Genomic DNA, 26,645 nt, shown 5'->3' with positions numbered 1-26,645 from the left:
CGCTACACATAATCAGTACACTGTACAAATCTGTTACCTGCACAGCAGAGGTGTTGACATCAAATTTCCTAAAAATAGCAAAGGCCTCCTCAAACAGCTCATTGCTAATTGCAATGTTTGCAATATCTGGGGCATCATAGTTGTCTAGACGGTTAATGTACTCCATGACACGGGTCCGATCAGCTTTGATCGCTGTCAGGATGAGCAGGTTTTGGAGGTTTCTGAAGATATACAGCACCGAGCAACAAGATCTCAGAGAGGACATTTGTAGTTACAAACCTGCGAGACAACATATCATTATACCTATGCTCGCTGAAGACAGAGTTATCCAGGACAATCTTCTCCAAAAGCTCGATAAGCTCATTAGGAAGGTCAGCGGTCATGAAAGCCTTGACTGTGACAGATACCTCCTCAGGATCCTGGGTCTCCGTCAGGGCTGTCTGGACTACCTGTGGCACCGTATGGGACACTGAGCTTGACGTACAACTTGAAGATCACTCGTTAATACAAGTGATAGAAAGATTTAAGACCTGGTCTATGAGTGGCCTTCTGTAGTTGTTGGTCTCTAGCAGCACACTAGCCCACAGCTCAGGGTTCTTCCGACGCACCAGGTAGCGTGACAGACTCTTAAATAGTGAGTTTTCATTGCACACCTGAAAAACACAAAAAAAGATGACAAATGATCTACCTTACAGGTCCAGTGAATACGACACACGACTCACATTAATCAATTCCTGGTCACACTGTCCTCTTTCATATGCAACGCAGGCCAGGTGGGGGTCTCTCTTCTCACAGTACTTGCCCACCACACGGCTGTCGTAAAAGGGGTTCTCCCTCAAAAAGCGCTCAGGGTTGTTGTTGCTGTCTATGTAGATCTTGGCCAAGGCATTATGGGTGGCAGGCTCTTCACAGCCTTCATGAATACGGGCTTCCAACCAAGGAAGCAGAAGCTTGAGTCTGTTGAGAAGCAAACATTTAGTCATTTGGAGAGGCATGACACACGTTGCCATGCAGCTCATTTTGCTCCCTGACGCTTACCGATTTCTCTTCTCCACTTCAGCAACTAACTCGTCTGTGGAGAACTGTCCTCTCACAACCATGATCAGGTTCTTGATCACATCTTCTGCACAATCAACATCCAGCAAGCCTCCAATAACCACCGGCAGACGACTTGGGTTTACCTGCAGTAAATGGAAAATGCTTACTGACTGCAAAAAGGGTAAAAGTCATTTATGAGCTCAGCAAGCAGCAGCGTACCTTCTGCACATAGATCTCAATGTATTTCTGCAGGCTGTTGCGATACAAGTACAGGACCAGATCATGGACAAAATCAAAGCGGTCACACACGATGATCAATGGCAACTGATCAGTCAGCTTGGCTTCCTAGAGAAGAATATTTCATTCAAATAGAGGGAAAAGTTTCATATCTTGAGTGTGGATTTTGCAAGCTTTGAAGACCTTGAGGAAATTCTTCACACGCTCGGGGTCGTAGCAGTTACTTTCTCTGCAGATTCTTTCCACCTCTTTGATTTGGCCCGTCTTGCAAGCAGCCTGAATGTATTTGAAGTGAACCTCTGGGTCCTGGCTAAAGTTCACAATGGAACCCAAAAAGTAGAACAAACCTGAAAGACAGAACGCGTGTGACAAGATGCAACTCTGCGCTCTGTGAGCCACTCTCGAGTTTCACCTTCAAAGCTCTTGAACGACTCAAAGAGTTCAGTGAGGGACTGAGTGGTGAGCTGCTCATGGTACTTGGAGGCAACCTGAACACAAATCTGCAGGTTCTGGCGGATGTTAGCTGACAACATGGCCTGAAGACACTCCAAAGAGTCCTCTACTGACAAGGAGCCAAAGAAATTGACTAGCCACTGCAAAGACACACACAAATCACAGACAGTTAATGTTCTATTAAACATTAGATCACTACCCTTTTCATCACTTTTGAGACTTCAGTGTACCTCTGGGTTGAGGAGATGCGTGTGGACCACAGCTCGCTTGATGTCATAGAGATCAGTGTAATGCTCTAGCGCCCTCTGCAGGAGACCAGCCTTCTCACACAGCTGTGCCACATGTGCACGGTCGTAGTGAGTGAACATCTGGTTGCCCAGAATGGCATCTGCAACCTGCAAGAAACAAGCCATCCTGATAACTGTACATATTTTGTTATCATGTGTCCATGGCCTTATTTACCTGGGGTGCATGGACCAAATTCATTTCCAGTAAACGTGTCTGCAGTGGTCCTTCCATCGGTCTGTTGTTCTTCAGGGCATCTAGTAGGAAGGATGTGCATTGCTGAATCAGGTTGTACTCCATGAAGACATCTACAATCTATTCACGAGAAAGAAACAAATCATCATTCCTTTTTTGAGATCAACTAAATTGAGTGATATTGCGTTGTATGCACATGATTTGGTTTTAACCTGCGTGATGTCAGCAAGAGGCTCTTCATCCTGCACCAGCATCTGGGAGAACTGAAGACCTTGCTCTGGGCTGATCCGCATGACATTCCTTAACAAGAAGATCCAGTCTGGAGTGTAACCCACCTATTGAGGAAACGTAATTTGTTACTTTGTCTCACGCTGGTAATAACTTGTGTTAGTAATGTTGAAATCAGCCTCTAAATTTATATTCACGTAGCATGATAGAACATAAGCAAACCTTCTTGGCATAAAGTACAATCTTCTGGAACTGGCCAGTTTCTGCAAAGCACTGAATGACTTTGTTGGGGACATTGGCTCTCAGGTAAACACTGAGGGCGAGTGTGGGATCCACCGACTTCACCAGGTCCCCTAGCTCCTCTGAGCACTCCAGCTGGAAACAAAGCAGAAGCGATAAATCAGTCTAGAAAGCGCCTGAAGCCTTCATTCAGGTAGACAAAAAGACTGCCTGCTATAACCCCCACCCCCCATTGAGCACAGACCTTGTCCTCTTTCAGCCATTTCTCCAGCAGCTGTTTACGGCCCTGCTGCAGGACTGGCCTGCACAGCTCCAGAGACTCAAACTTGTTTAGCTGTCCTTGATCCAGTAAGATACCAAAGTACTGAAGTAACGGTGACCGCTGGCCCGGTTGAGCAGGAACGCTCTGAAAGCGGCGGATGGTATCTGGTGTCCGTAGTATACCCTGGAAGAAGACAGATGGGCGGGTGACTACGAGTAATTGTGTCACAGTGGGATGCTCCAATTCAAATGTAGTGGGTGAAAAGGGTACCTTGGGTGCATTGGCCGCCACTTTGGCAGCATCTGAGTAATTCCCTGCAGCAAAGAGGGTGTTAAATTTGCGGGCAAACAGCTCTTCGGCACCGGCAAGGTTATTGCGGACAGCCATGCGGAGAGCCAAGTCGGGGTTCTGGAGCACGTTGGTGATGTATGGAATAATGTTCTCCTCCTCCACGCACACCGACAACACCTTAAAAAAAACATTTTACACTTCATGAATCGTACAGTTCAATCCTGAATAACTCCATGCATAAAAATGTCCCATTCCTCGTTGACACTGACAGATTACCACAAGTACTTGCGTGTTGCTACATGATGTGTGCAAGACACTAAGCTCTGCATGGCAGAAGTGCGGGTGAGTGCCAAGAGCAATAACAGGATTAGACGCTGCCTGCTTGGCCGAGTTGAGCCCTTCTGCCGTGCCCATCGCACTAAGGCTGCTGCTCCAGCCTGATGCATTCGTCATCTTTTCAAGAGATGCAAAAAGCGGAAGAAGAGGATATAAGCAACCCCACTTGACTGCTCGGTACCTGTCCTTTCCTGTTGACGCCAATGATGCCGGCAGTTGGCTCATGGGGCGCAGTGACAAAAATGGTCTCCCCACTGATCCTGTTCATGTAGATGCAGGTGCCTGTTTCCAAGTCATACAGGTGGATGTAGCCATATTTGGTGATGAGAAACACTACATCCTGCTTGGAGCTGATCTAAACATACAAGAAGAGAACAGTGTTAGAACCGGGGCAATACATGAAATCTTTGATATCAATATCAAATATAATAATAATACCTGCATGGCAACAGGGAAGTCATTCTGGGCTTCTGGAGGAAAAAATACGTCTACAGCTTTCTTTGGAAATGGCTGGTTCCCAGTTGGTGGAGTGCCAACTTCAATTATATGCAGCTAGCAAAGCAAAACGATTAGATTAGAAATGCAAAAATCAATTCTGTTTTTAGTGCAAGCGTGAGTCAGACCAACTGCGCCCAATCTTACTTTTCCGCCTGCCTGTCCTCGCACAGCAAAGCAGAACAGAGTAGACTCCTCTGTGTTGTCCTCCATCTTGAATTGTGCAAATCCAGCAGCGTGACCTTCGATGGGCTGGGAAACCTTCCTGTCCACCGAGTACAACTGCATTGCTCCAACAACACGGTTTTGCTGAAAAAGAAGTCAAAATAAATAAACGTAACTCCTGTACAATGAGGAGACTTTCTGATAAATCTTGACTAACTAGAAATATGATAGTAAATGACAACAATGTACCCCATATGAACAGCTACAACAACATCCATCCATTCATTCATTTTCTATTCATTAAGGTCGCGGGGGTATGCTGGAGCCTATCCCAGCTGACTACACCCTGGACTGATCGCAGGGCACATGTAGACATGCCTATGGACAATTTAGAGTCGCCAAATAACCTAACATGCATGTTTTTGGAATCTGGGAAGAAACCGGAGTACCCAGAGAAAACCCACACATGAACGGGGAGAACATGCAAACTCCACACAGAGATGCCCAAGCGTAGATTCCAACCCAGATCTTCCCCATCTCCTGACTGTATGGCCAACATGCTAACCACTCGGCCACCGCTACAACAACAAGTTATGATGAATTGCTTGTTGATAGTCGGCACCTGCGCTGAAATGCCAATGAGCAGCAACCACTTCTGTTTGGCGTCGGTGCGGTAGTTGATGATCTGGCAACCCGCCAGGCTGGAGTGTCGGTCGAAGACTTTGATCGGCTGGGAGTCGCCCTCCATGCTCCAGTGGTAGACGGCGTTATCTGTGACCAGGGCCACTGTGTTGAGGGAGATCCACTTCCAGAAAGTCACGTCGTCTGTCATTGTGTGAGCCTTCATCTTGCTCTTCATCTCGATGTTGAAGATCTGCAAGGTCTTGGCCGCTGGAAATATTCATTGTCAATGTCAAGCTTAAGTAATAAAAGGCTTAAATAATAAGAGAACATCTAAACTACCACACGTCACCCACAGAAGACATTAAGGGGAATTTCAGTTGCGAGAGTGGGCATTGAGGGTTTGCTTTCAGTGACACTAAAGCACCATACAACAAGCCAGTACCAAAAACAAGAGGCAAGACCAACAAAAGGGCAACCACATTGTGGTACATCTGCATTCAGTGCAATGACACATTGGGATCGTTGGCTGCAAACCCCTGGTAGAGTGTGGACAAAGACTCCAATTTGTGACTTTAAGAGACTTGGGACTGTGTTCAGGCTGACAAAACACTGCACGCTCAGGTCAAAATAGAGTTCATCCTCTTCCAGTGACTTCCAGTGTTGCTGCACTTGCACTGGTCTAGTTCCAGGTACAGGTACAGGGCTATGTACTTTGGGTTTCTCTGCAGTCAACCTATGTAAAATCCTTCAAGGATCTCTGTTGTTATGGTAGCTATTGTTACACAGTACTACAAAATTCTAAGCGCCCAATCACATGGCGTCAGCTCAGTGCACTTTGGGTAGGTAGCAGTTAGATATTCATGTTTCAAAGGCCAGATACATGTGAAGCGCCATACAGAGAAAATCATGAAGCCCTGTGCCTATCAAATTAGAAAAACCACACAAGTGACAATGTAGTGCTAAAATGAGGGATGTTGAATTTTGGGTTGGGTCTGAATGCAGATTTGCAAAAAGGAGACTCCAAAGCACACAGACACATGTCATAATGGACAAGAATCACTCACACCAGTTTTTCCCCTGTACAAGGAAAGTCCCAAAGGTGAAATATATTGACTATCATCCAAACTCTTACTACCAAATCATCAGAGCTTTGGAATGCCTCATTAAAACACCATCTCCAGGTCCTGGCTCAACATTTCACTGGTTTGATCCATTTATTGTGTTGAAACTACATGTGAACGGGAAAGGCTTAACAGAGTACAGCGGTACCTCGGTTTTCGTTAGTAATCCGTTCTAAAAGGCCAGCCGATTACCGAAGCAATTTTTAGAAAAAATGTCAATCCAATTAATCTATTCAGACACCCCAAAATATGAACTTTTACAGTGAATAATTATACTTTTACAAGCAAACACTGCAAAAATAAACCAACATTTGTTGGAAAATACTCTTCATGTGGACTTCCCATAGATTCCAACCACACGGATGCCATCTTTGTACTTTGTGATCACTTCTTTTTCTTTAAAATTCAGTTCTGTTTCCCACCTTTTTTATCAAATCGCTAACACTCACAACTTTCTTCGGCCCCATGGCAGGTTATTTAGCAGTCGCGCTCAAAAAGATGTCTCCCTCGGTATGACAACCCTAGTCTGTGGAGTTGGTGCAAAATCCAATCATACGAATACCACAAAAACTGGGGTGTTGGAAAACCGAGGTGTGACTGTGCTTTATCCAGCAAAAGATATTTTGCTGAGCCAGGAATATCACAAGTTTACATTTTTGGCTCAAATCACTTGCTCAGGTGTCATCCTTGATATGGCACAAAAAATATCATTCACTCAATTACTTAGTTGATATTTTATTGGTTTTTTTAAAAATGTAGTTTTGTGGCTTTTAAAAACGTATTTATTAACATTTCAGCATACAAGTCGTATATGCTTTATCAGGCTTGCTTAAGCATCCATTAAAACTACAGTCAGTACTGTGCAGTTGTGTCAAGACAGTGCATACAGGAATACACGTTGACAACTCATGATATCTTAAAATTCAACTCACCGTCTGCAAACATAAGAAAGCATTAAGGAACAAAAAAAGAGCAAAAAACAAGCAAAAATAGACAAAGCATCCATGACAGCATGACATTTTCACTTAGTGACATTTATAAGACTAGTTTACATGTCTTGACAAACAAATGAGGTGGACTATTGTGAACAACAAAATCAAATAGCAGACTTAACAATTTGACATTTTACACAGATGACCTGCGTGGTTTCTTTTTTCAGTTTGCATTTTAATGCATTTCTAGCACCATGAATGACTGAACATGTGCATGGACTTACCTTTAAGGGCGATGACTTTGCTGGCAGGGTTCATGATGGCGCTGTCTGCAGAGATGGGCCTACGAATGGGGTTGTTTGGATCGGCCATGTCAATAATGACAACCTGGGCCTGCTCACCCACCTTCTCTCTTATGCAGATGAACTTGTCGGACTCCATGGTCAGAGTGCTGAATCCAATATTGGCTGGGTTGATACCCAGGTTCTGGAGCTAAAACAGAAAAAAGGGGAGTAAAAAAAACATCTACTGAGGTTCTGGGGGAATATTGCTGGCAAAGAGGGGGCCGCCAGCCACAAATAAATTTGGACCGCCATGAATAGATTTGGCGATACTAGCCCTCTAACGATAATACAGTATACATAATATATGGACTACTCCCAACGATAAAAAAAGCAGGTCAATAGTTATAAATGGACGTGTACGTGTAGGGGTGTGTGCTCCATCTGCTCATATCTCTGTGTCACACAGGCTGGATGACAAGAGGGTTCACTCTGCATGTGTCGGTGTGCATTGGTTCTATAGTGGAATGAACGGAGGGAGTGGGTCCCCATCTCATTCAGCCTCTTTATGGAGGCGAGGCTACAAGTGAGCGGACACAGAACGAAGCATACACACAGGAGCACCAAATTAGCCTTGTGAGAAAGCACATGCTAACACGAATCAAGGCGCAGAAGCGATGATTTCTGAGGCGAATGCAACACCCCCAGCATGGGAATATTTGGGTTTTAAACAGAATCAACAAGGTGAGCACATGAACACAGACAAACAGTTACGTCGCACTCGTTGGAAAGTAGTGACGAGGAAGCAAGGGAACACGACCAACTTGTTCGCACACCTGAAACACAACCATCCTTTTCAGTTTTCTCAACCGGGAAAAAAAATCCCGCTGGGGGCTGGAGGTGAAGCATAGCCTTCGTCCCGATGGCCAACGCTTACTGAAGTGTTTGCACGCCAAAGTAAATACAAGCAAAATAAATGTTGAAATGAAATGTTTGACAGACAGTACCAACTTCCTGGGAGAACATGTGACAGACAGCACCTCCTGAACAGGGAAAGAAGACATTCAATCTTAGGCTGCCTCAATAGAGGTTTTTTTTGGTCTTTTTTTGTTTAATTTTTTATGTTGTTTGTTTCATGTTTTGTATTTAAACCCTCTTGACAATCCAATTCTAATGTTAAATAGGGGCGGGAATCTCTGGCCACCTCACGATTCCATGCCATTACGATTCAGAGGTCTGCGACGTGATGATAAAACCTCTCTTTTTTTGTGATCAATATTTTTTCATGCATAATTTTTGTCTATATATCATTTCTTTTTACTCACTGTGTATGAATAAAACAAAACAAAGTAATGACCCACAATTCAAATAAACATGAAACAGATGAATTGACTCCCATGATCTTAATAACTGGAAGGTTCCATGTAAACATATAACATACTGTATTTCCCATTGCACAGAACCATTAGGAAAAGTAAAGTGCACCAGTAGCTGCACATACACTCAACAAAAATATAAACGCAACACTTTTTGCTCCCATTTTTTATGAGATGAACTCAAAGATCTAAATCTGTCATCCCACCTCGCAGGTGTGCCATATCAAGATGCTGATTACACACCACAATAAAAGGCCACTCTGAAATGTGCAGTTTTATCACACAGCACAATGCCACAGACTGAGCGTGCAATTAGCATGCTGACAGCAGGAATGTATGTATGTATGTATTGTATTTTATTAATCCCACAGAAGGGAAATTCACTTGTTACAGCAGCAAGCAAGATACGCAAGTAAAGAATACAAAGTGACATAGTGACTACAACATGGTTCAGGTAGTGCAGGTGTTGTAGAGCCGGTCGTTATGAAGGACCTGCGGAACCTCTCCTTCTTACACCATGGGTGTAACAGTGAATGTCAACCAGAAGCTGTTGCTTGTGTATTGAATTTTCATTTCTCTACCATAAGCCGTCTCCAAAGAATTTAGTGATATTACTCAACAGAAAGAAATAATCAGCAACAGCAGCTATGAGACAAACTGACCCGTTTACTTCTTTAATCATCTGGGGTAAATTTTGATCCACAATGTAGTGGCGGCCAGGCATGATGTAGAAAGGTTCGAGGTACTCAATTAAGCGTTTAAACCCCAATGTTACTCATCACCGACAGGTCATCTTTTCTGCTCTATCTAATGACTTATTGTTGTTTCCCATGTAATTCTACTTCAAATGCGCAATGAGTTTGGTCGTATGAAACCTCCCCGGTTCTGTGCATGTCAAGTGTTGCACTCAGATGCAACATGTTTTTGGATACACATGGCCAACATCACTCCTACTCCATGCTTAACACCTCAGCACATGCTGTTGTTGTGATCACATGGCCGCTGCTGGAGAGACATAGTAGGGCGTAGTCTGGAACTGACTGCTTGTATCGCAGCGCCTATATCAGAGATCTAACGTGCAGGCCGATATACGCCTATGCACAAACATGCATGCACGGCATGCTGGGTAACCTGCGGTACTCTTTCTCAACATGCTACACTACATTTAGCGAGTCGTCAGACCCCTCTAGATACTCTTTCAAAAAGGCGACAAAACCTTTTCTGGTCCTATTGGACCCTTTTTGGAGACTTGACATAAAAGCAGATCTTGCTCTTCTCAACGGTCCTGCTGTGAGCCCTTCCCCCAGCTAAAAGCATCTAAAATCTTAGTTTAAAAATCCATTTGTTTTTTGCTCACTTGTTTGTGTCTCCCACAGCATCCATACAGCCCATGCGTCATGGCCAATATGCAAATAGGTCATGGCGCACTGACCCCCGCCCACAAATACATTGCAGTCCTGTGGGAAACACTGTATTGGTACAACTAGAATCAGGGTAATCATCACCAAGGAGATTATACAACAGGAGAGTCGACTCGGCATCCACTTCCGTACAGTATTATGCGCTGGGCGGGTTTGGCTGCCACGATGGAGGCAGAATCCAGAAAAACTGCATTGAAAACACGTCCTGCTCAACCATTAATTGCTCAAATAGACGGTCCAAAAGACCAGATTTGTCATTTTTCAAGTTCCCCAAAAACAAAGCCAGGTATGTGTGATGAAAATGTTGTAGATTTATAACACTGGTTGTTGTAAATAAACGGAACATTGGACAAGACTTGGGTGTATATTGTATAGGACTCCCACGCAATATACAGTATCTTTAAGATCTTTAGTTTCTCTGGGTGATTAGTTGAATTCATGGCAACCCACTGATGATGATGATTTAGATTATACTATATCTAATGTATGAACAATGCCAGTACTGCATTAGATGTTGCATTGTGTAAATACTTCCAGTTATCATAGAATACTTCCTTATCATAGAAGTACCTTTTAATCAAATGTCTGTTGTTCCTTATGGTCATGAAAAAATGACTCAACTTGGAATGGTAATGAATGATGACACTTTTCTTACTGTTTAATTATATACATACTGAATCATATATAATAATAATAAAGTTGCTTTTTAAGCTTTAGTTAAACACTGTAAGGAAGGAAAAATATTTCTTTAAATAGTTTTGTATTTCTTATTTATTGATTGTGTTAATTACAATTATGATTGATTATTATTTTGTGTGTTAATTGTTAAGCACTGGTTACACGGAAAAAGGAAATTAAAGAAGGAAAAAGTTTCTTTCATACTGTTGCTCATGTAGGCCATATTTCTATCATGGATACAGATTTATACTGTCTATCTACATACATATATATTCATTGTGAATAATCCTGATCCAGGATAATGACTTTCAACTTAAATTTATTGACTCATTCTCATTTATTCCTATCCCACTCAGAGAATTTCCCAAGGCTTCGAGCTGTAAAACTCAGCTTTAAAAAGGCTACTTTCCTCACAAGTTCAGATTTTTCAAAAATTGGTTATCGAGGAAGCCATCCTCCCCCTAATATGTATTCACCCTATGAAATGAGTCCAAAACAAAGAGAGGATTTCCTTAACTGGTATCAGACGGTCAAAGATCAAGAGTTTGACTATGATGCTGAGTTATTATCTTACTGTGAAAACGATGTTGAAATCTTAGCCGAGGGTGCAACCAATTTCTGTAATGAATTTATAAAAACAACCGAGGACATTGTGGACATTGGAGCCAATCATGATGAATTAATGAAGGCATTTACAATGTATAGACATCATCGAAAACTATCAGTAATCTTTCTAGTTCAAAACTTGTTTCATCAAGGAAAACATAGCAGAACGATTAGCTTGAACACTAATTATATTGTCCTTTTCAAATTTCCTCATCATAAACTGCAGATAAGAATTCTGGCTCAGGAAATGTTCCCCGGCCAAAGAGAATATTTTCTTCAGAGCCTAAATGATGCGACTAAAGAACCCTACTCATATTTAATCAGACTTAAGACCTGACTGTCCAGAACATTTTCAATTGAGAAGAGGCATACTTCCACACGAGTGGCCTGTATCAGTATAAAAAGTGATTTAAAACATGTCAAAGCGGATTAAAAGAAACCTCCCCATTTTAAAAGCCCTGCTCACTCTAAAACCAAAAGAGAGATGGGGTCTTCTAAGCTAAGGAAGATCTCATCCTGGCACTCTGTGAGATCGCTCTGTGGGTTGTTCAACGGGATCTTAGATCATGAAAAGATGCCCGAGGAATGGAGAGAAGTGTGCTGGTGCCCATTTTTAAGAACAAGGGAGATGTGCAGACCTGTGGCAACTACAGAGGAATAAGCTGATGAGCCATACAATGAAGTTATGGGAAAGAGTAGTTGAAGCTAGACTAAGGGCAGAAGTGAGCATTTGTGAGCAGCAGTATGGTTTCATGCCAAAAAAGAGTACTACAGAGGCAGTATTTGCTTTGAGGATGTCGATAGAGAAGTACAGAGAAGGCCAGACGGAGCTGCATTGTGTTTTTGTAGATGTGGAGAAAGCTTATGACAGGGTGCCCAGAGAGGAACTGTGCTATTGTATGAGGAAGTCTGGAGTGGCAGAGAAGTATGTTAGAGCGGTACAGGACATGTATGAGGACTGGAAGACAGTGGTGAGGTGTGCTGTAGGTGTGACAGAGGAGTTCAAGGTGGAGGTGGGACTGCATCAGGGATCAGCTCTGAGCCCCTTCTTGTTCGCTATGGTGATGGACAGACTGACAGATGAGGTTAGACAGGAATCTCTGGACTATGATGTTTGCAGATGACATTGTGATCTGCAGTGAGAGCAGGGAACAGGTGGAGGAGAAGCTAGAGAGGTGGAGGTTTGCCCTGGAAAGGAGAGGAATGAAGGTTAGCCGCAGTAAGACAGAGTACATGTGTGTGAATGAGAGGGACCCAAGTGGAAGAGTGAGGTTACAAGGAGAAGAGATCAAGAAGGTGGAGGATTTGAAGTACTTAGGGTCAACAGTCCAAAGCAATGGAGAGTGTGGAAAAGAGATGAAGAAGCGTGTACAGGCAGGATGGTACAGGTGGAGAAAAGTGTCAGGTGTGATGGGTGATAGAAGAGTTTCAGCTAAAATGAAGGGAAAGGTGTACAAAACTGTGGTGAGACCAGTGATGTTTTTTGGTCTAGAGACAGTGTCCATGAGGAAAAGACAGGAGACAGAGCTGGAGGTAGCAGAGATGAAGATGCTGAGGTTCTCTCTGGGAGTGACCAGGAAGGATAGGATCAGGAATGAGTACATCAGAGGGACAGCACATGTTAGAGGTTTTGAAGATAAAGTCAGAGAGGTCAGACTGAGATGGTTTGGACATGACCAGAGGAGAGATAGGGAATATATAGGTAGAAGGATGCTGAGTTTTGAACTGCCAGGCAGGAGGCCTAGAGGAAGACCAAAGAGGTTTATGGATGTAGTGAAAGAGGACATTAAGGTAGCTGGTGTGAGAGAAGACAGGGTTAGATGGAGGCATTTGATTCGCTGTGGTGACCCCTGAAGGGAAAAGCCGAAAGGAAAAGAAAAAGATACCGCTCTTGTCTAAAACTGAAGCAAAAGCCTTTGCAACTTAAAAGGCTGTCTTGTTTTTCAGTGGTCGTGCATAAGCTTTCTTGGAAAATACATCTATTACTGTAAGCAGGAATTCAAATCATTGTCTTTAGACAGAGTACTCATATCACAAAGATCGGCTTGAAATTGATACTTAGGGTGAGAAACAAAAACACGATTTCTAGCATAAGTTTTTCGTGCCGTTTTGTGTAAAGTATATGCATCCTGAGCTGACAACCATTCTCGCACTTCATCCCTGCTAACTTTTTTCCCATCTGCTCTTCTACAGCCTTTTGAAGTCTTTCAACCCCACCCTAAGATCCAGTTCTTGCAGGATCATAATATATACTCTTCAGCACACGTTCAGTCTTCTTTTAAGTCATGTCTTCTAGTGAACAGAAAAGATCATACAACAATGTTGTGAGTTTGACTTTATTGATTACCACACATGATTAGTGATCACACGGTTAGTGATTACAATACATGTTTTGTGATTACAGTACATGTTTATTGTAAACCAAAAAAAAAAAAAATAATTTTTTTTCAAAAACTGAAGCATGTAATACATTTAGTAACTGATCAACATCAACTTTATCTCCATTCTTCAGTTGACATGCTGCTACATCGACTACATACAGTAGGTATACAAGACATGCATAAGACTAGAGTTGAGACTATCCATAGAAATATTTCCGATAATGCCGCGTAATGTTTCTTCAAAACCACCGCTGGTTAAGTTTGACCCAAGATACACCAGATTCTGCCAATGGTTTAAAAGGACCCTTATCCGTTACAATGGCCATCACTCTTTCAAAACGCTCAAAGTCTTCTGTATCAACATCCCCGCTTGCCAAATCTATCGATACATCATTGATCCAATTAGCAATTGCATGGTTTAAAAGAAAGCTGTCAACTGGTTTAAGGTATGGTTTAAAATAATAATTTCCCATTTTGATGAATTAAGGATTCCAGAAACTGAGGAAACGCGCCACCAAATCTCTCCTATCCTTGTCGCCGTCTATGTAGGCATCCCTGATCTCTGTAACCTTCTCCAAAATGTTTTCTTCAGGCTTCAGATTGTAAAGAAAAGCCTCTGCTGCTCCTTCCACTCTAGCATCCAGTATGTCTAACCCAAGTATCTCCATTGTATACTTGAGAGCTGGAAGAAATTCCCATGTCAACAGATTCTCTGTTAACTGACTAAAGTTAGTGTTGAAATATCCAGCTTCTGGAGCATAGAGACAGGGATGCTGACATTGAGAAGGGTGATCAACTTCACAGCCGTAACAGTCTTTTTTATCTGCTTCTGCACCACCACTTGTACGGCGCGAGCCACACAGGCCTTTACAGTGTCTAGAAATCCACCCCTCACCGCTAGTGGAGACTGAGGAGGGGGTGAGTCAGGAGGCGTCACGAGCGAATCATCCTCCTGACAGCCGTGGAAAAGTGGTTAATACATCTCAGCGTGTCCTGAAGATGTCTGAGAAATGTTTGACAGCCACTTGAGAAGCTCTTCATCCCGAATTTCATAGTTACTGCTGCTGCTGCTGATGTTGTTTCCAGCATGAGAGGTCACAGTATTGTCTGAAGAAAAATTAGCCATGATGAAGTAAAGTACTTTCTCTATTCCCACTTCCTCTGTATTTATATTTTAAAATGAGTGTGTGGTAGGCCGGTCTGAGAGGCAGGTCTGGTAGATGGGCCTCGTAGGAGGAGGCTCCTAAGCAGCTCTGCTGGGAGGAGGGTCTGGTAGGCGGGGTCTGGCAGGCGGGTCTGAGAGGCGGGACTGGAAGGTCTTTGTAGAAGGTGGAGGCCAGCATGCGTGATAGAATCACACGGAATCAGCCTCTAATTCACAAACAGACCCTCTTCCGACCAATCCATCAACCTCTTGTTCTCTGTCAAAAGCAGGGCCCAGATTTATTCGCCTCTTATAACTAGTCATCCTCTGTCTTCCAACATTGTCTTCAGTTCAAGTGGTTAACCTCTTCTCCAACAGGGCATGCCTCCGCTTCACACTATCTTGAGTGAAAAACAAGCTAATTTCTTTCAAGAGATCACCCAGCTTTGAGAAGTCTGAAGTCTCACCTTGAACGCAAGGTGAATCGGGAAATCCCGCTCTTTCTCATAACTGTCCTCGGTCTGACAGTATTAGCAGCAGAGGAGCCATATCTCACCAGCAGCCAGATGTGTGATCTCGAACAATCGACGAGAAAAGATCCATCCTCTTCACGCAGTAGCGAATCCGTTCTCACCGCTACACTTGTCAACATTCTCGTAAGTCCTACTTCCCCTTGGTCGTGCACATGTTGCATGTAAATTGATGTAATCTTGAATGGAGCTCTTCGGTTTTTCAAATTCAGTAGAATAGATTCTCAGCTGCTATCTGGTTCCATATATTCATGACTGTATAGATCGACAAAGGGAACTACTCCCATGCCTCTAAACTCACTAACCACTAGGCGCCCCCCCCCCGTCAAGATGCAGACTCTTTTTCCTGAACACTGCCATTTTTTCCAACAGCCACTCATAGTCTGACTCAAACACTATAAAACATCTCACACATTTCCGCACCGCTCACCACTTTTTGACTAGAAGTGGGTAGTCCTTTCTCTATTGTGCTCACCAAATAACATTCATCCATTTTATCAAAGTGCACTTTATACTTTACTGGATATTTATACTCAGTTCAGAGCTAGGGAATACACTGGGCTCTATGTACTCCACCTGTCTTGCACCTATCATGGCGGGCTTTCAGCTCCATGCCGTATTTCACTCTGTTTCATTCGTTTTATTATTGTGCCTGCTCTGAGATCATTCATAACGTGTAGTAAAAGTCTGTTGTTCCAGCGATCAGGTCTGCCACTCGTATGATTTGTTGAACGTTAAACAAACATTCATACACTCCTGATCAAAATCTTAAGACCAGTTGAAAAATTGCGAAAATTTGCATTTTGCACATTTGGTTCTTAATGAGGTTTGAAGTAGAGCTACAATATGCAAACGCAAGAAGGGGGAGAGACAAAAAGCACTTTGAAAAAGTCATTTATTGAAAACAAATTGAAATAGGCTGTTTATCAGCTGAAATAACAAGTGTAGAATACTACATGTCCCAATTTCAATGTGTCGTCCTAATCCCTTATATTTGTACTTTTTAGTTCTTTTAGCCATTTTTAGGCTTGAAAATAGTTAATTTAGACAACAAATATGTAAAATGTGCTTAAATATGCCGTAATAAAGTGAAGGCACAAAATTCTAAGCGTGATGTGGCGAGGGACGACGGTATCTCAACTGAAGAATTCACGATTTGACATAATCCACTCTCTTTTGGCCCAATTTTGAAAATATTTGCATGACATGAAATCACCACAGATGATCCAATCTCCCAAGTAAACATTGTGATAATAGTTGCCATCCTACATACAGTATAAGGACACAAACATATTTGCTTGAATTTTTTCTGGTTCTGGAGACCAAGGTAACCAGCGCTAGTTCAGATGTGGAGATGCTCGCTTACTCTAGCAACCTAATTGTATCCTGTGGGGAAAGACTGGATTGTCATTTTATGATTGGGCCACACAGCTGTATTTGGAACGTGTTCTCATTTTGCATTAAGTCAAGGCACCCCCCCCCCCTCTCAAAGTATTCATTAAACAGTCATCAAATATCCTCCTACTGTGAATGCATGAGACCAGCCACAAAATTCCTGGCAGAATACATGGTTATCAACTAAAAGCATACCTGGTTGCCAGGTACGACGCTTAGCCTCACTAGGCTCACGGGTATGCTGGAGCCTATCCCTGCTAGGTATGCATTTTGCAAAGGATAAATTGACGACCACGCACCACCTAACCATAACCCCGATTGCTCTTTTTCATCATGCAAATGTTTGACTGAATCACTTCATTGCAGCACCTTTTATTGTAGCTGAAGTAACAATCATTGGAAATGTGGTGTCCAAGTGGTGAGGGGGAGAAAAAACAATATTGCAGCACCGTAGAAGTGCATCATAATGAATGCATGTAGGACAGTGGGGGGAAGGCGTAGGTGTACCCAATGGAGTGGCTGGTTAATATATAGGCATACAGCAGGGGTGTCTTAATTTTTTCTACCAAGGCCCACTTTGACATTTTGTAAAGCAACACATGTACAAGATATGCTAAGAAGCTACTGTATATACAGTATACTGTATATACAAGAAAAGGCTGCATCTCAGCTTGGTGATATGGGTGCATAAGCGTACCATTATTATTATTATTATTATCGGTTGTTATAATTGAATTCCTGAGACCAGATGAGCAGCCTTTCTCAGCGGTGCTCTCGTTTACCTGGAAGTCCTGTAGCTCACATCCAAAGTCTCCTTAAAGAAGGTGTCCCATCTCTGGAAGTTTCAGGAGTGATATGCTGTAGAGTATGTTGTCAATAAGTCCAATATCAATATGTTTTTGTCATATCATATAGCCAGTAGAAGCGGTGTGGCCAGGAAGTCTGGATCCCATGAAAAAAATAGCCCCCCCTTTCATTAAGAAAATGTATAATGAGCTATTTTTTGGGCACCTTGGCAGTCAGTGGACCTTGGAATTGTCCCGACTTTCCCCCTTTATACGGCAGCCCTGGCCAATAGCACTCATCATACCTACATTTTTAAATGTATCATTAATCCGATGATCAGTATCATCATTATCAGTATCAGACAATTTCAGTCCTGGATGATCGATATCGGAATATGCAGCAGAAAACCCTGTTTGGACCATTCCTAAAAATGACATTTTTCCTCATATTACAATGTTCTGGGCTTTCACACCGTTCTTGTGAAATTACAAACTTTTTCTCTTAATATTTTGACTTGATTCTTAGAAAATGACTGTTTTCCTTGTTAAATGATATTTTTCCAATGTGCCATAGGCCTGTCAAAAGCTGCAGGCCGCAAATGGCCTTCCAGGCCGCACTAAACCACACTTTGGACTTCCCAGGTGTACAGTATCACGAGTCAGGCTCGATTGTCTGGGAAAAATGTTTCACATGCATCATATTCCTCATCATCTTGTTCAGCTTTAAGGAAACTTCCAATGTCCGATTTCTGTCATTCTCCATGGAGACCCAGTTAAGAACAGTTAATGGGGGGCTGCTTTGCTTCATCAAATGAATGAAAAGTTCCATCAACTCCACATTACACTGATCCACGGCATAAAGACTAGTCAATCATGAATGTGATCGCTTCCCTCACGAGCGCATGAATGATAGCCTTAGATCTTTCCAAAACTTCGAATGACTGATTTCCTGCTCCCAACCTCAGCAGCCATGGCACGCTGTGAGAGGCCTTGCTTATGCAGCTCCACAATCCCACCACGTTGAAAAAGAGAAAGCTTCTTAGCTTTACTATCAGGAGGGCATGACAGTGGGAATGATGACACTACATCAACATTTGGAGCACATTTGGGCTTTTGTAGCCTGTGGTCTTAAACTTTTGATAAGCTGATAAACAACCTATTTCAGTTTGTTTTTTTCTTAATTACGAGTTCCAAATGTTTTTTTGTCTCACTCACTTGTTTTTGCATATTGTAGCCCTACTTAAAACCTCATGAAGATCCAAATGTGCATCTGATCACAATCACGAGTGTATATGTAACGTATGTAGGAGAGTGGTAGTGTGTACGCGTAAAAGGCTACGTACTGTTACTGTAAGTGGTGGCGTGTACGTGTAAAAGGCTACGTACTTTACTGTAAAAGTGGTGGCATGTACATGTAAAAGGCTACGTACTGTTACTGTAAGTGGTGGCGTGTACATGTAAAAGGCTACGTACTTTGCTGTAAGAGTGGTGGCGTATACGTGTAAAAGGCTACGTACTGTTACTGTAAGGGTGGTGGCATGTACGTGTAAAAGGCTACGTGCTGTTACTGTAAGACTGGTGGCGTGTACGCATAAAAGGCTATGTACCGTTACTGTAAGAGTGGTGGCGTGTACACGTAAAAGGCTACGTACCGTTACTGTAAGAGAGGTGGCGTGTTCACGTAAAAGGCTACGTACCGTTACTGTAAGTGTGGTGGCGTGTACGCATAAGGCTACGCTGTTACTGTAAGAGTGGTGGCGTGTATGTGTAAAAGGCTACGTACTGTTACTGTAAGAGTGGTGGCGTGTACGTGTAAAAGGCTACGTACTGTTGTAAGAGTGGTGGCGTGTACGTGTAAAAGGCTACGTACTGCTACTAAGAGTGGTGGCGTGTACGTGTAAAAGGCTATGTAATGTTACTTCAAGGGTTGTGGCGTGTACGTGTAAAAGGCTATGTACTGTTACTGTGTGGTGGCATGTACGTGTAAAAGGCTACGTGCTGTTACTGTAAGACTGGTGGCGTGTACGCATAAAAGGCTATGTACCGTTACTGTAAGAGTGGTGGCGTGTACGTGTAAAAGGCTACGTACTGCTACTTAATAGTGGTGGCGTGTACGTGTAAAAGGCTACGTACTGCTACTGTAAGAGTGGTGGCGTGTACGTGTAAAAGGCTACGTACTGCTACTGTAAGAGTGGTGGCGTGTACGTGTAAAAGGCAATGTAATGTTACTTCAAGAGTTGTGGCGTGTACGTGTAAAAGGCTATGTACTGTTACTGTAAGTGTGGTGGCGTGTACGTGTAAAAGGCTACGTACTGCTACTGTAAGAGTGGTGGCGTGTACGTGTAAAAGGCTACGTACTGCTACTGTAAGAGTGGTGGCGTGTACGTGTAAAAGGCAATGTAATGTTACTTCAAGAGTTGTGGCGTGTACGTGTAAAAGGCTATGTACTGTTACTGTAAGTGTGGTGGCGTGTATGTGTAAAAGGCTATGTACTGTTACTGTAAGAGTGGTGGCGTGTACGTGTAAAAGGCTATGTACTGTTACTGTAAGAGTGGTGGCGTGTACGTGTAAAAGGCTACGTACTGTTACTGCAACTGAAGCGCATCACTTGACTCATCACCAACGTCACAAGAGGAAGAGTGGGACATGACATTTTGACACCTAAAGGTCTCACCCGTGTTTTGAATGTGACCCCACGTCCACAGATGTACATCAATCTCACTATTTAAAAAGGACTTAGGTGTGAATAAATGGAGCTGCCGTTGGATGCCGTGACTGCCAGCATCCCATCACGACACACAGATGACGGCACGAGCGTTACACTGAAGACGTGTAGGTCAAACAAATGTAGCTGCACTAGTTAAACGTTTACAAGCGGTACGCTTGTTTTGTTGGCGTCAGATGAAACATCGTGAATGGCACAACAAATGGGAAGGCTTAGCTCGGAAGCTAGTTGATGCTAAACGGGGGAGGGGAGGTCATTCATTTGCTGCGGGTCTTATCGTTAGCTTGGCTAGCGAGCTGTCATTCAAGCGAGCAATTACATAAAAAAAAAAAAATACGTTTTGTGTTAATTACCTGTAGGTGCTCCTGGAAGCGGATGGGCAGGATTTGGGACATGGTGTTTTCCTCGAGCTTCTCCAGCGTTGTAGAAATGTTAGCCGTTGTGCTAGCTAGCGGGAGAGCTAGCTACTACGACCTCCTCGCGCTACGTGTAGGTCGGATCCAGTCCGTGGAAATACAACAAATATAGAGGACGGCAAAATATACGAGATGCTAAACGTGCCACCCAAGCGACGTACCCGTAAAGATGCTTAATGTGTCTGTTTTGGGTGTTCGCTTGCTGCACGGCATCGATGGACGGCCGCTGATGAGCTTGTGTCCAAAATCCGCAATGGCGGCGGAAACGGTTTGACAAGACTTCCCAATCCGGAAGCATCCAGGCGGCTTTGGAAGGACGCTGGAACCACCTTCCTTCCTTCCTTCCTTCCTTCATTCTGCTCATTACTACAGACATATTTGCATTTGTCTTGTCTGGCGTTTCTATCATGTACTCACCCCTTAAAGATTGCATCCTGCATCTTGCATCCATTTCTAATAAGAATTCAGACCTTAACGTGCAAAATACTTATTGACCTGATGTAACACCTAAACTAGTGATGTAGACACCATTTTTTGTTTAAAAAATAGCAGAACATTTGCAATGAGGATGCAAAAAAATGGGTTTCAAAAATACGTTGTAATAAACAATCAATATCCTGCATAAGTCTGCCCATGTGTACCAACCCAAAGGTCAAATGTGCATTTTCTACATTATTTTGCCCAAAATCCCAAATCTACTGTTAGAGATCTCCCAATATAAATTATGCTATTCACGTCAGTAAAACACTTTGAGCTGAATTACCAAGAAAGAAATTCTGTATGGGAATGAGCACATTTTTAAATGGGGATGTTTTGAATAAGAAACGTGGAAATAGTAAGAATTCTCAAGTTCAACGTGCAAAGCAGAAAGAATAAAAGCTCAACTGGAATTTATGGGCTGGGAAATCGAGTGGAAGTAGTAGTAAGATAGTAGAAGTACTAGTATACTACTATCTTACTACTATAGTAGAAGTAATAAGATAGTAGTAGTACTGTAAGACAGTGGTAGTAGTAAGACAGTGGTAGTAGTAAGACAGTAGTAGTAGTAGTAGTAGTAAGATAGTAACACAGTAGTAGTAAGATAGTAAGATAGTAGTAGTAGTAGTAAGACAGTAGTAGTAGTAGTAGTAAGATAGTAGTAGTAAGACAGTAGTAGTAGTAGTAGTAAGATAGTAGTAGTAGTAAGATAGTAAGACAGTAGTAGTAGTAGTAAGACAGTAGTAGTAGTAGTAGTAAGACAGTAGTAGTAGTAGTAAGATAGTAAGACAGTAGTAGTAGTAGTAAGATAGTAGTAGTAGTAGTTGTAGTAGTAAGATAGTAGTAGTAGTAGTAGTAAGATAGTAGTAGTAGTAGTAGTAAGATAGTTGTACTAAGACAGTAGTAGTAGTAGTAGTAGTAAGATAGTAGTACTAAGACAGTAGTAGTAGTAAGACAGTGGTAGTAGTAGTAGTAGTAGTAAGATACTACTAAGATAGTAGTAGTAGTGCTGATGAAAGGATTTGAATTGGTTGAGAAATGTACAAGACTGAAGATGAAATGATTTGTTATGTAAAATGTGGAATTATGGGACAAGTGGGAATTTGGGGGTGGGTTAAATCGTTAGCCAAAACGTCCCGAATGAGCTGAATGTTTCGATATTGTGACGGTTTGAATCGGCTGAGACATGCGATACGTGGAACCTCTGTCAAGTGGAATTTTGTCACGGAATCTGTGGAATTGTGGGAAAGCGGGCGGAAAGAAGTTGAGACAATCAAAGTCAATGCATTTGAAGAAGCAGCTGTATTGGACTAGAAAGGCATTTGTAATCCAGTGTCTCTAAACTGGTTTCTTTCTGTTTCAGTGTAAAAAGCCTAGCTAGGTTCTACAAGAAAAAGAAATCCAAAATAACATCTCATAAGAAAACAATCATCGAAATGGAACCAAAACATCCCCATTCACCGGTCATTTTAATTAAAATAGAAAAACCATTTCATTTTTTTAACACTTTCCCTCAAAACAAATATATATTTATCCTTTTATATATATATATATATATATATATATATATATATTCATAGATTCATTCTCAAGGCAGTTACTTGGTCATGGCCAAATGCATTGACCTATTCATGGCCATGGGGTTTTTCCAGAAAAGGTAGAAAATAAAGCAAAGAATTGAAGACAAAGAACCAGCAGAAGCACAGAGTAAGACCGCTGCACTGGCCAACAACAAACATTTCATTTCAACAGAAGGGGGGTGGAGTCTGTCAGGGCGGTGTGGCACACGCTCACGCCTAACTCCGCCTAACTCTGTAACTCTGCAACAAGTGCAATGCAAAGAGAAGACATCTGATAAACGCCACATGCTCCTCTTTCCCAGCATCACACTCATCCGTGCTCATCCATGGGCGTCCACTTGGCTCGGCTCTTCTTCCCGCAGCAGTGAAGGATTGGTGCTGCAGTCCGGGTTCTCTAATCTAATCCTAACGGTTGCTTTTCTATCTTCCAATTCGCACGCATGGAAATAAAGCAGCAGATGTGAGCCCAACATTCCAGCAGCATTTTGCTGTTACAGTACAAACGTGGCCCTGAACACGACCACCACACGTAGCAGAATAGACTCCTGATATGAAAAGGACAACAGCGGGTGCCGTGGCTGTGATTGATTCCCACAGAGGACACGTTGGGATTAGGATGAACAAACGCAGACAGAAGCGGGATTGGCGAGCCGTCTTTGAATTAGTGGCATGGCGTCCTGAGGAGGCGCTTCCCTGGGTTACCATTACAAGAACAGCATGTATGCATGGTGACACAAAAGCAATGCTTGTGTGTGTGTGTGTATGAGAGAGAGAGAGAGAGAGAGAGAGAGAGAGAGAGAGAGAGAGAGAGAGAGAGAGAGAGAAAAAGAGAAGACAACAATGAGAAATCCCTGGGCTACGTTATCAAGGGCGCAGTGGAGCAACGGTCCCACCAGGCCTCCATCTATCACATCCAACTATGTGCTTCTCTTTTGCAGCTCCTGGATCAAGGCTGTCAAGTGGGAAAGGGAAAAGCAATCAGTGGCAAGATGATGCTAACAATCAGTGATGATGCTAACAATGAGTGGCAAGATGATGCTAACAAGTGTGCATAGAGTATATCTGCTCTAATAGACTCCACACGTCCCCCTGAATAACACTGCAGCTCCAAAAGATAACAATGGAACCTTCTACCTTCTAGTACACCGCCATGTGTCATGCAACAATGATCGCATGCAGATAGGCCGGGGCATTACCGAAATTTACCACAATAACAGACGTCATTTTGCTCATTTCGGTAAATTGGGTGTTTTAATAAAAAAGAAAACAAAAGTATTTTTGTCTGTTTTGACTGTGTGCTGGTATGCTATGTTCATTCCCCTTTAGGACGAGGTACAGCGTGTGTAGTCACGTGATTCCACCCATCCAGCCTGAACAAGAAGGCAAACAGACAACGAGGGAACAGCTGATGGTTCAAATGAAGAAGCAGCTGTACAGTGCCAGCATTTCACTGGCATATGAAAAAGGGAGCACACGTGCGACTGCAACCCTTTTCCAACCCTTTCATTGGCATTTTGCTCCTAAAATAAGTGCGTACAAAGTCAACCCAAGTAGAGTAACATTTTGGTGCATCTCTAAGTAAATCTACAAGTCTACAACTTTTCTTGGTTGACATCGGCAACTCGCGTTGACACCTCAGCCGTACAAGCTGACGTAGCCAACTAGCTATGTTATCAGTTGGATGCTGGAGCTCTGCGGGAAAGATGACGGCTCTCTGTGACCTGCTATACTGCTATCCCACTCGTGCTAAGCACACTTTCTGTTCTGTTTGCATGCATCGTAACACCGCGCCGAATGATACTGAAAACTAAACACAAATACAAGTCAAACTTGTCTATAGCGGCCACTAGAGGGAGTCTGCAAAAGTGGCCGCTATAGACAGGTGGCCTCTATAGACAGGTTGGCGTCCAGTTTGGATGTTGACCAGTAGAGGAAAAGAAAAAAGAAAAAAAAGGGAAAAATAATAATAATAATAATAATAACGTTGACCAGTAGAGGGCACTGCGGACTGCGGATAAAAGTTGTACAGCACTACTAGGCTTGTTATTATCATGGTTCATGGTTTTAATTCATCCTGAACATGCATATGAGTCAAACAGTAGCACATCACATAGTACAATTCACAATTTTGCATGTCCAAAAAGGAGTAGGAAGAAGCAAAGCTTATTTAATCCTACCCCTCATCAGTTTCACATCAGTTGCAATACATTTATTCACCTCTTGTTCTTCCAAGTGTACTTTGTAGGTCTACATGACAATGTAGTGCAATCATAGCCAAGGTTTTTACTTACTAAAAGGAAGCTAGAGGCTTAATAATAACTGATAGAATATATCCACCACCCACAGAACAAAGCTGTGCTAGTAATGTCTTATGCTTGTTTTTAATATTTTACTTTTTATACGGCAGAGTGTCATTACAGCTTTAGTTCATCAGGAAGTGAGGGGAAGTGACGGTGGACGTCCTGAGCAGGAGAGCTAGGCTCAGTGCTAGCTGTGAGTTTGGAGAGAGTTGGGAAGTGTGTTTATGTTGGCGTGGATGTAAAGTCCTGCAGTGTTCTCCGCTGTTAATAAAGCCATTAAAGTGCATTGGCGACGTGAGTCTCTCCTTCCCCACAACAAGCGGCATTACAGTATTGACCAGTGCACACCAGGAAATAAACGGTGTCATTTCTTACAGGCATTGGCTGGACAGCTATGTAGTGGGGCTTGTTTGACCTTTGCCTTGCGGGCAAGCAGGAAGGAGAGACGATGCTGAGAGATGTGTGTGTGTTCTGAGCTGCTGTCTGGTGGCCGCGTTCAAGAAATAAAGTTGGCAGAAGCAACAGGAGAAGTTTCCTTCTTTGCTTCGGAGCTGAATAACACTGACAAGTTAACAGACTAGTAGCGAACGGAAAAGAAGACGGCTTTGTTTGTGTCGAATACAGAAGATGAGGACTTTGATGGATTTGTGGATGAGGATTGATGAAAAATAACGTGAGTACATTCTAAAATACTTCAATTAAGTACAAACGAACTCAGTTTTGCTCCCGCTGCCGCATGCATGCTTTTTTATGTGGAACAACTGACAGTTTGTGTGGATCTTGTGAATGATTGTGACTGAGCTAGGACTCAGTAATTAAAGTCTACACACGACGGCTTCATTGATTGAAAAACAAAACTTTTTCATGCATGAAGCTTCTACTTGAGTCTGTAATTTGGCCGCTATATGCGGTCAGATATTGACCAAGGGAGACAAAATGGGTGGCCGCTGGCCGCGTTGGACAGGTGACTGCTATACACAGGGACTACAACATGTAAATTTGCTGCGGGGGATTTTTCAGTGGCTGCTATAGGCAGGTGGTCGTTCTATAAAGGTGGCCGCTAAGACAGGTTTGACTGTACTTGACTTTAAATACATGGATTTTTAAAGTTTTTAAAAACAAAAACAAACATGTACACCATGGCCAATTATGCTAAATCAATTCACAAATAAAGAATAAGATGATGATCAAAGCGTATTTATAGGAAACCATGATTGGTTTGCTGCTGGTAGCATTTTTTAAAGATTCCATGCTTTGTTTGATGTCACTAATAGATGGTCACATGTGGAATTCTCTTTTCATTGTGTAAATGATCATTTTATTACTCTATCCAGTTTCTAAAGCCCACATGGGAAACACTTTTGGGCAAATAACATGACAGTGGAATTGAATAGAATTGTTAGGTCACTACATTTCCAAACAGTATTATTATTATTATTGGAATACATCACCTGACATGGTTGTGGTAGGTTGGGTTGATATCAACGCCATGTGGCCATTATTAATGTAATTGCGTGAGACGTGATGCCAGTCATGTGATGTGTAGCTTAGTACACGTGTACAGGATGTAGCGTGTACCATACAGTCATATTTGTGGACCGCAGTCACAGGGACATTTATTTTGGCTTCCACAAAGATGATGTTGAGC

At 42.6% G+C, this 26,645-nt stretch overlaps 2 protein-coding genes across 11 annotated transcripts in view; both read right to left on the bottom strand.

Annotated features, from left to right (window-relative positions):
- The window catches only part of LOC129191428 (clathrin heavy chain 1-like), a 36,700-nt gene extending 14,441 nt beyond the window's left edge, over positions 1–22,259 (bottom strand). For all 8 annotated transcript variants that reach the window (XR_008573217.1, XR_008573218.1, XM_054794782.1 and 5 more), the window contains exons 1-20: positions 20,578–22,259; positions 7,187–7,394; positions 4,848–5,116; positions 4,208–4,369; positions 4,004–4,117; positions 3,747–3,920; positions 3,209–3,406; positions 2,921–3,121; positions 2,659–2,811; positions 2,421–2,543; positions 2,191–2,328; positions 1,959–2,123; positions 1,688–1,868; positions 1,459–1,622; positions 1,258–1,383; positions 1,039–1,181; positions 723–957; positions 531–653; positions 304–449; positions 38–221 (exon numbers count right to left, since the gene is read on the bottom strand). Coding sequence is in view for 6 of the 8 variants with exons in the window: in XM_054794782.1 (XP_054650757.1) it covers positions 38–221; positions 304–449; positions 531–653; positions 723–957; positions 1,039–1,181; positions 1,258–1,383; positions 1,459–1,622; positions 1,688–1,868; positions 1,959–2,123; positions 2,191–2,328; positions 2,421–2,543; positions 2,659–2,811; positions 2,921–3,121; positions 3,209–3,406; positions 3,747–3,920; positions 4,004–4,117; positions 4,208–4,369; positions 4,848–5,116; positions 7,187–7,394; positions 20,578–20,619 (3,249 nt within the window). In the remaining 2 variants the exon portion in view is untranslated. The remainder of the gene's footprint in view (positions 1–37; positions 222–303; positions 450–530; positions 654–722; positions 958–1,038; positions 1,182–1,257; positions 1,384–1,458; positions 1,623–1,687; positions 1,869–1,958; positions 2,124–2,190; positions 2,329–2,420; positions 2,544–2,658; positions 2,812–2,920; positions 3,122–3,208; positions 3,407–3,746; positions 3,921–4,003; positions 4,118–4,207; positions 4,370–4,847; positions 5,117–7,186; positions 7,395–20,577) is intronic.
- A 141-nt stretch (positions 22,260–22,400) lies between these two features.
- The window catches only part of vaspb (vasodilator stimulated phosphoprotein b), a 31,093-nt gene continuing 26,848 nt past the window's right edge, over positions 22,401–26,645 (bottom strand). For all 3 annotated transcript variants that reach the window (XM_054794797.1, XM_054794795.1, XM_054794798.1), the window contains one exon: positions 22,401–23,649. In XM_054794797.1, the coding sequence (XP_054650772.1) occupies positions 23,615–23,649 (35 nt within the window). In that variant the 3' untranslated portion in view covers positions 22,401–23,614. The remainder of the gene's footprint in view (positions 23,650–26,645) is intronic.

Source organism: Dunckerocampus dactyliophorus, chromosome 12 (assembly GCF_027744805.1).
Source record: "Dunckerocampus dactyliophorus isolate RoL2022-P2 chromosome 12, RoL_Ddac_1.1, whole genome shotgun sequence".
NCBI lineage: Eukaryota > Metazoa > Chordata > Actinopteri > Syngnathiformes > Syngnathidae > Dunckerocampus > Dunckerocampus dactyliophorus.
The sequence above is the reverse complement of the archived record's forward strand: the minus strand, read 5'-3'. Positions and strand labels throughout refer to the sequence as shown.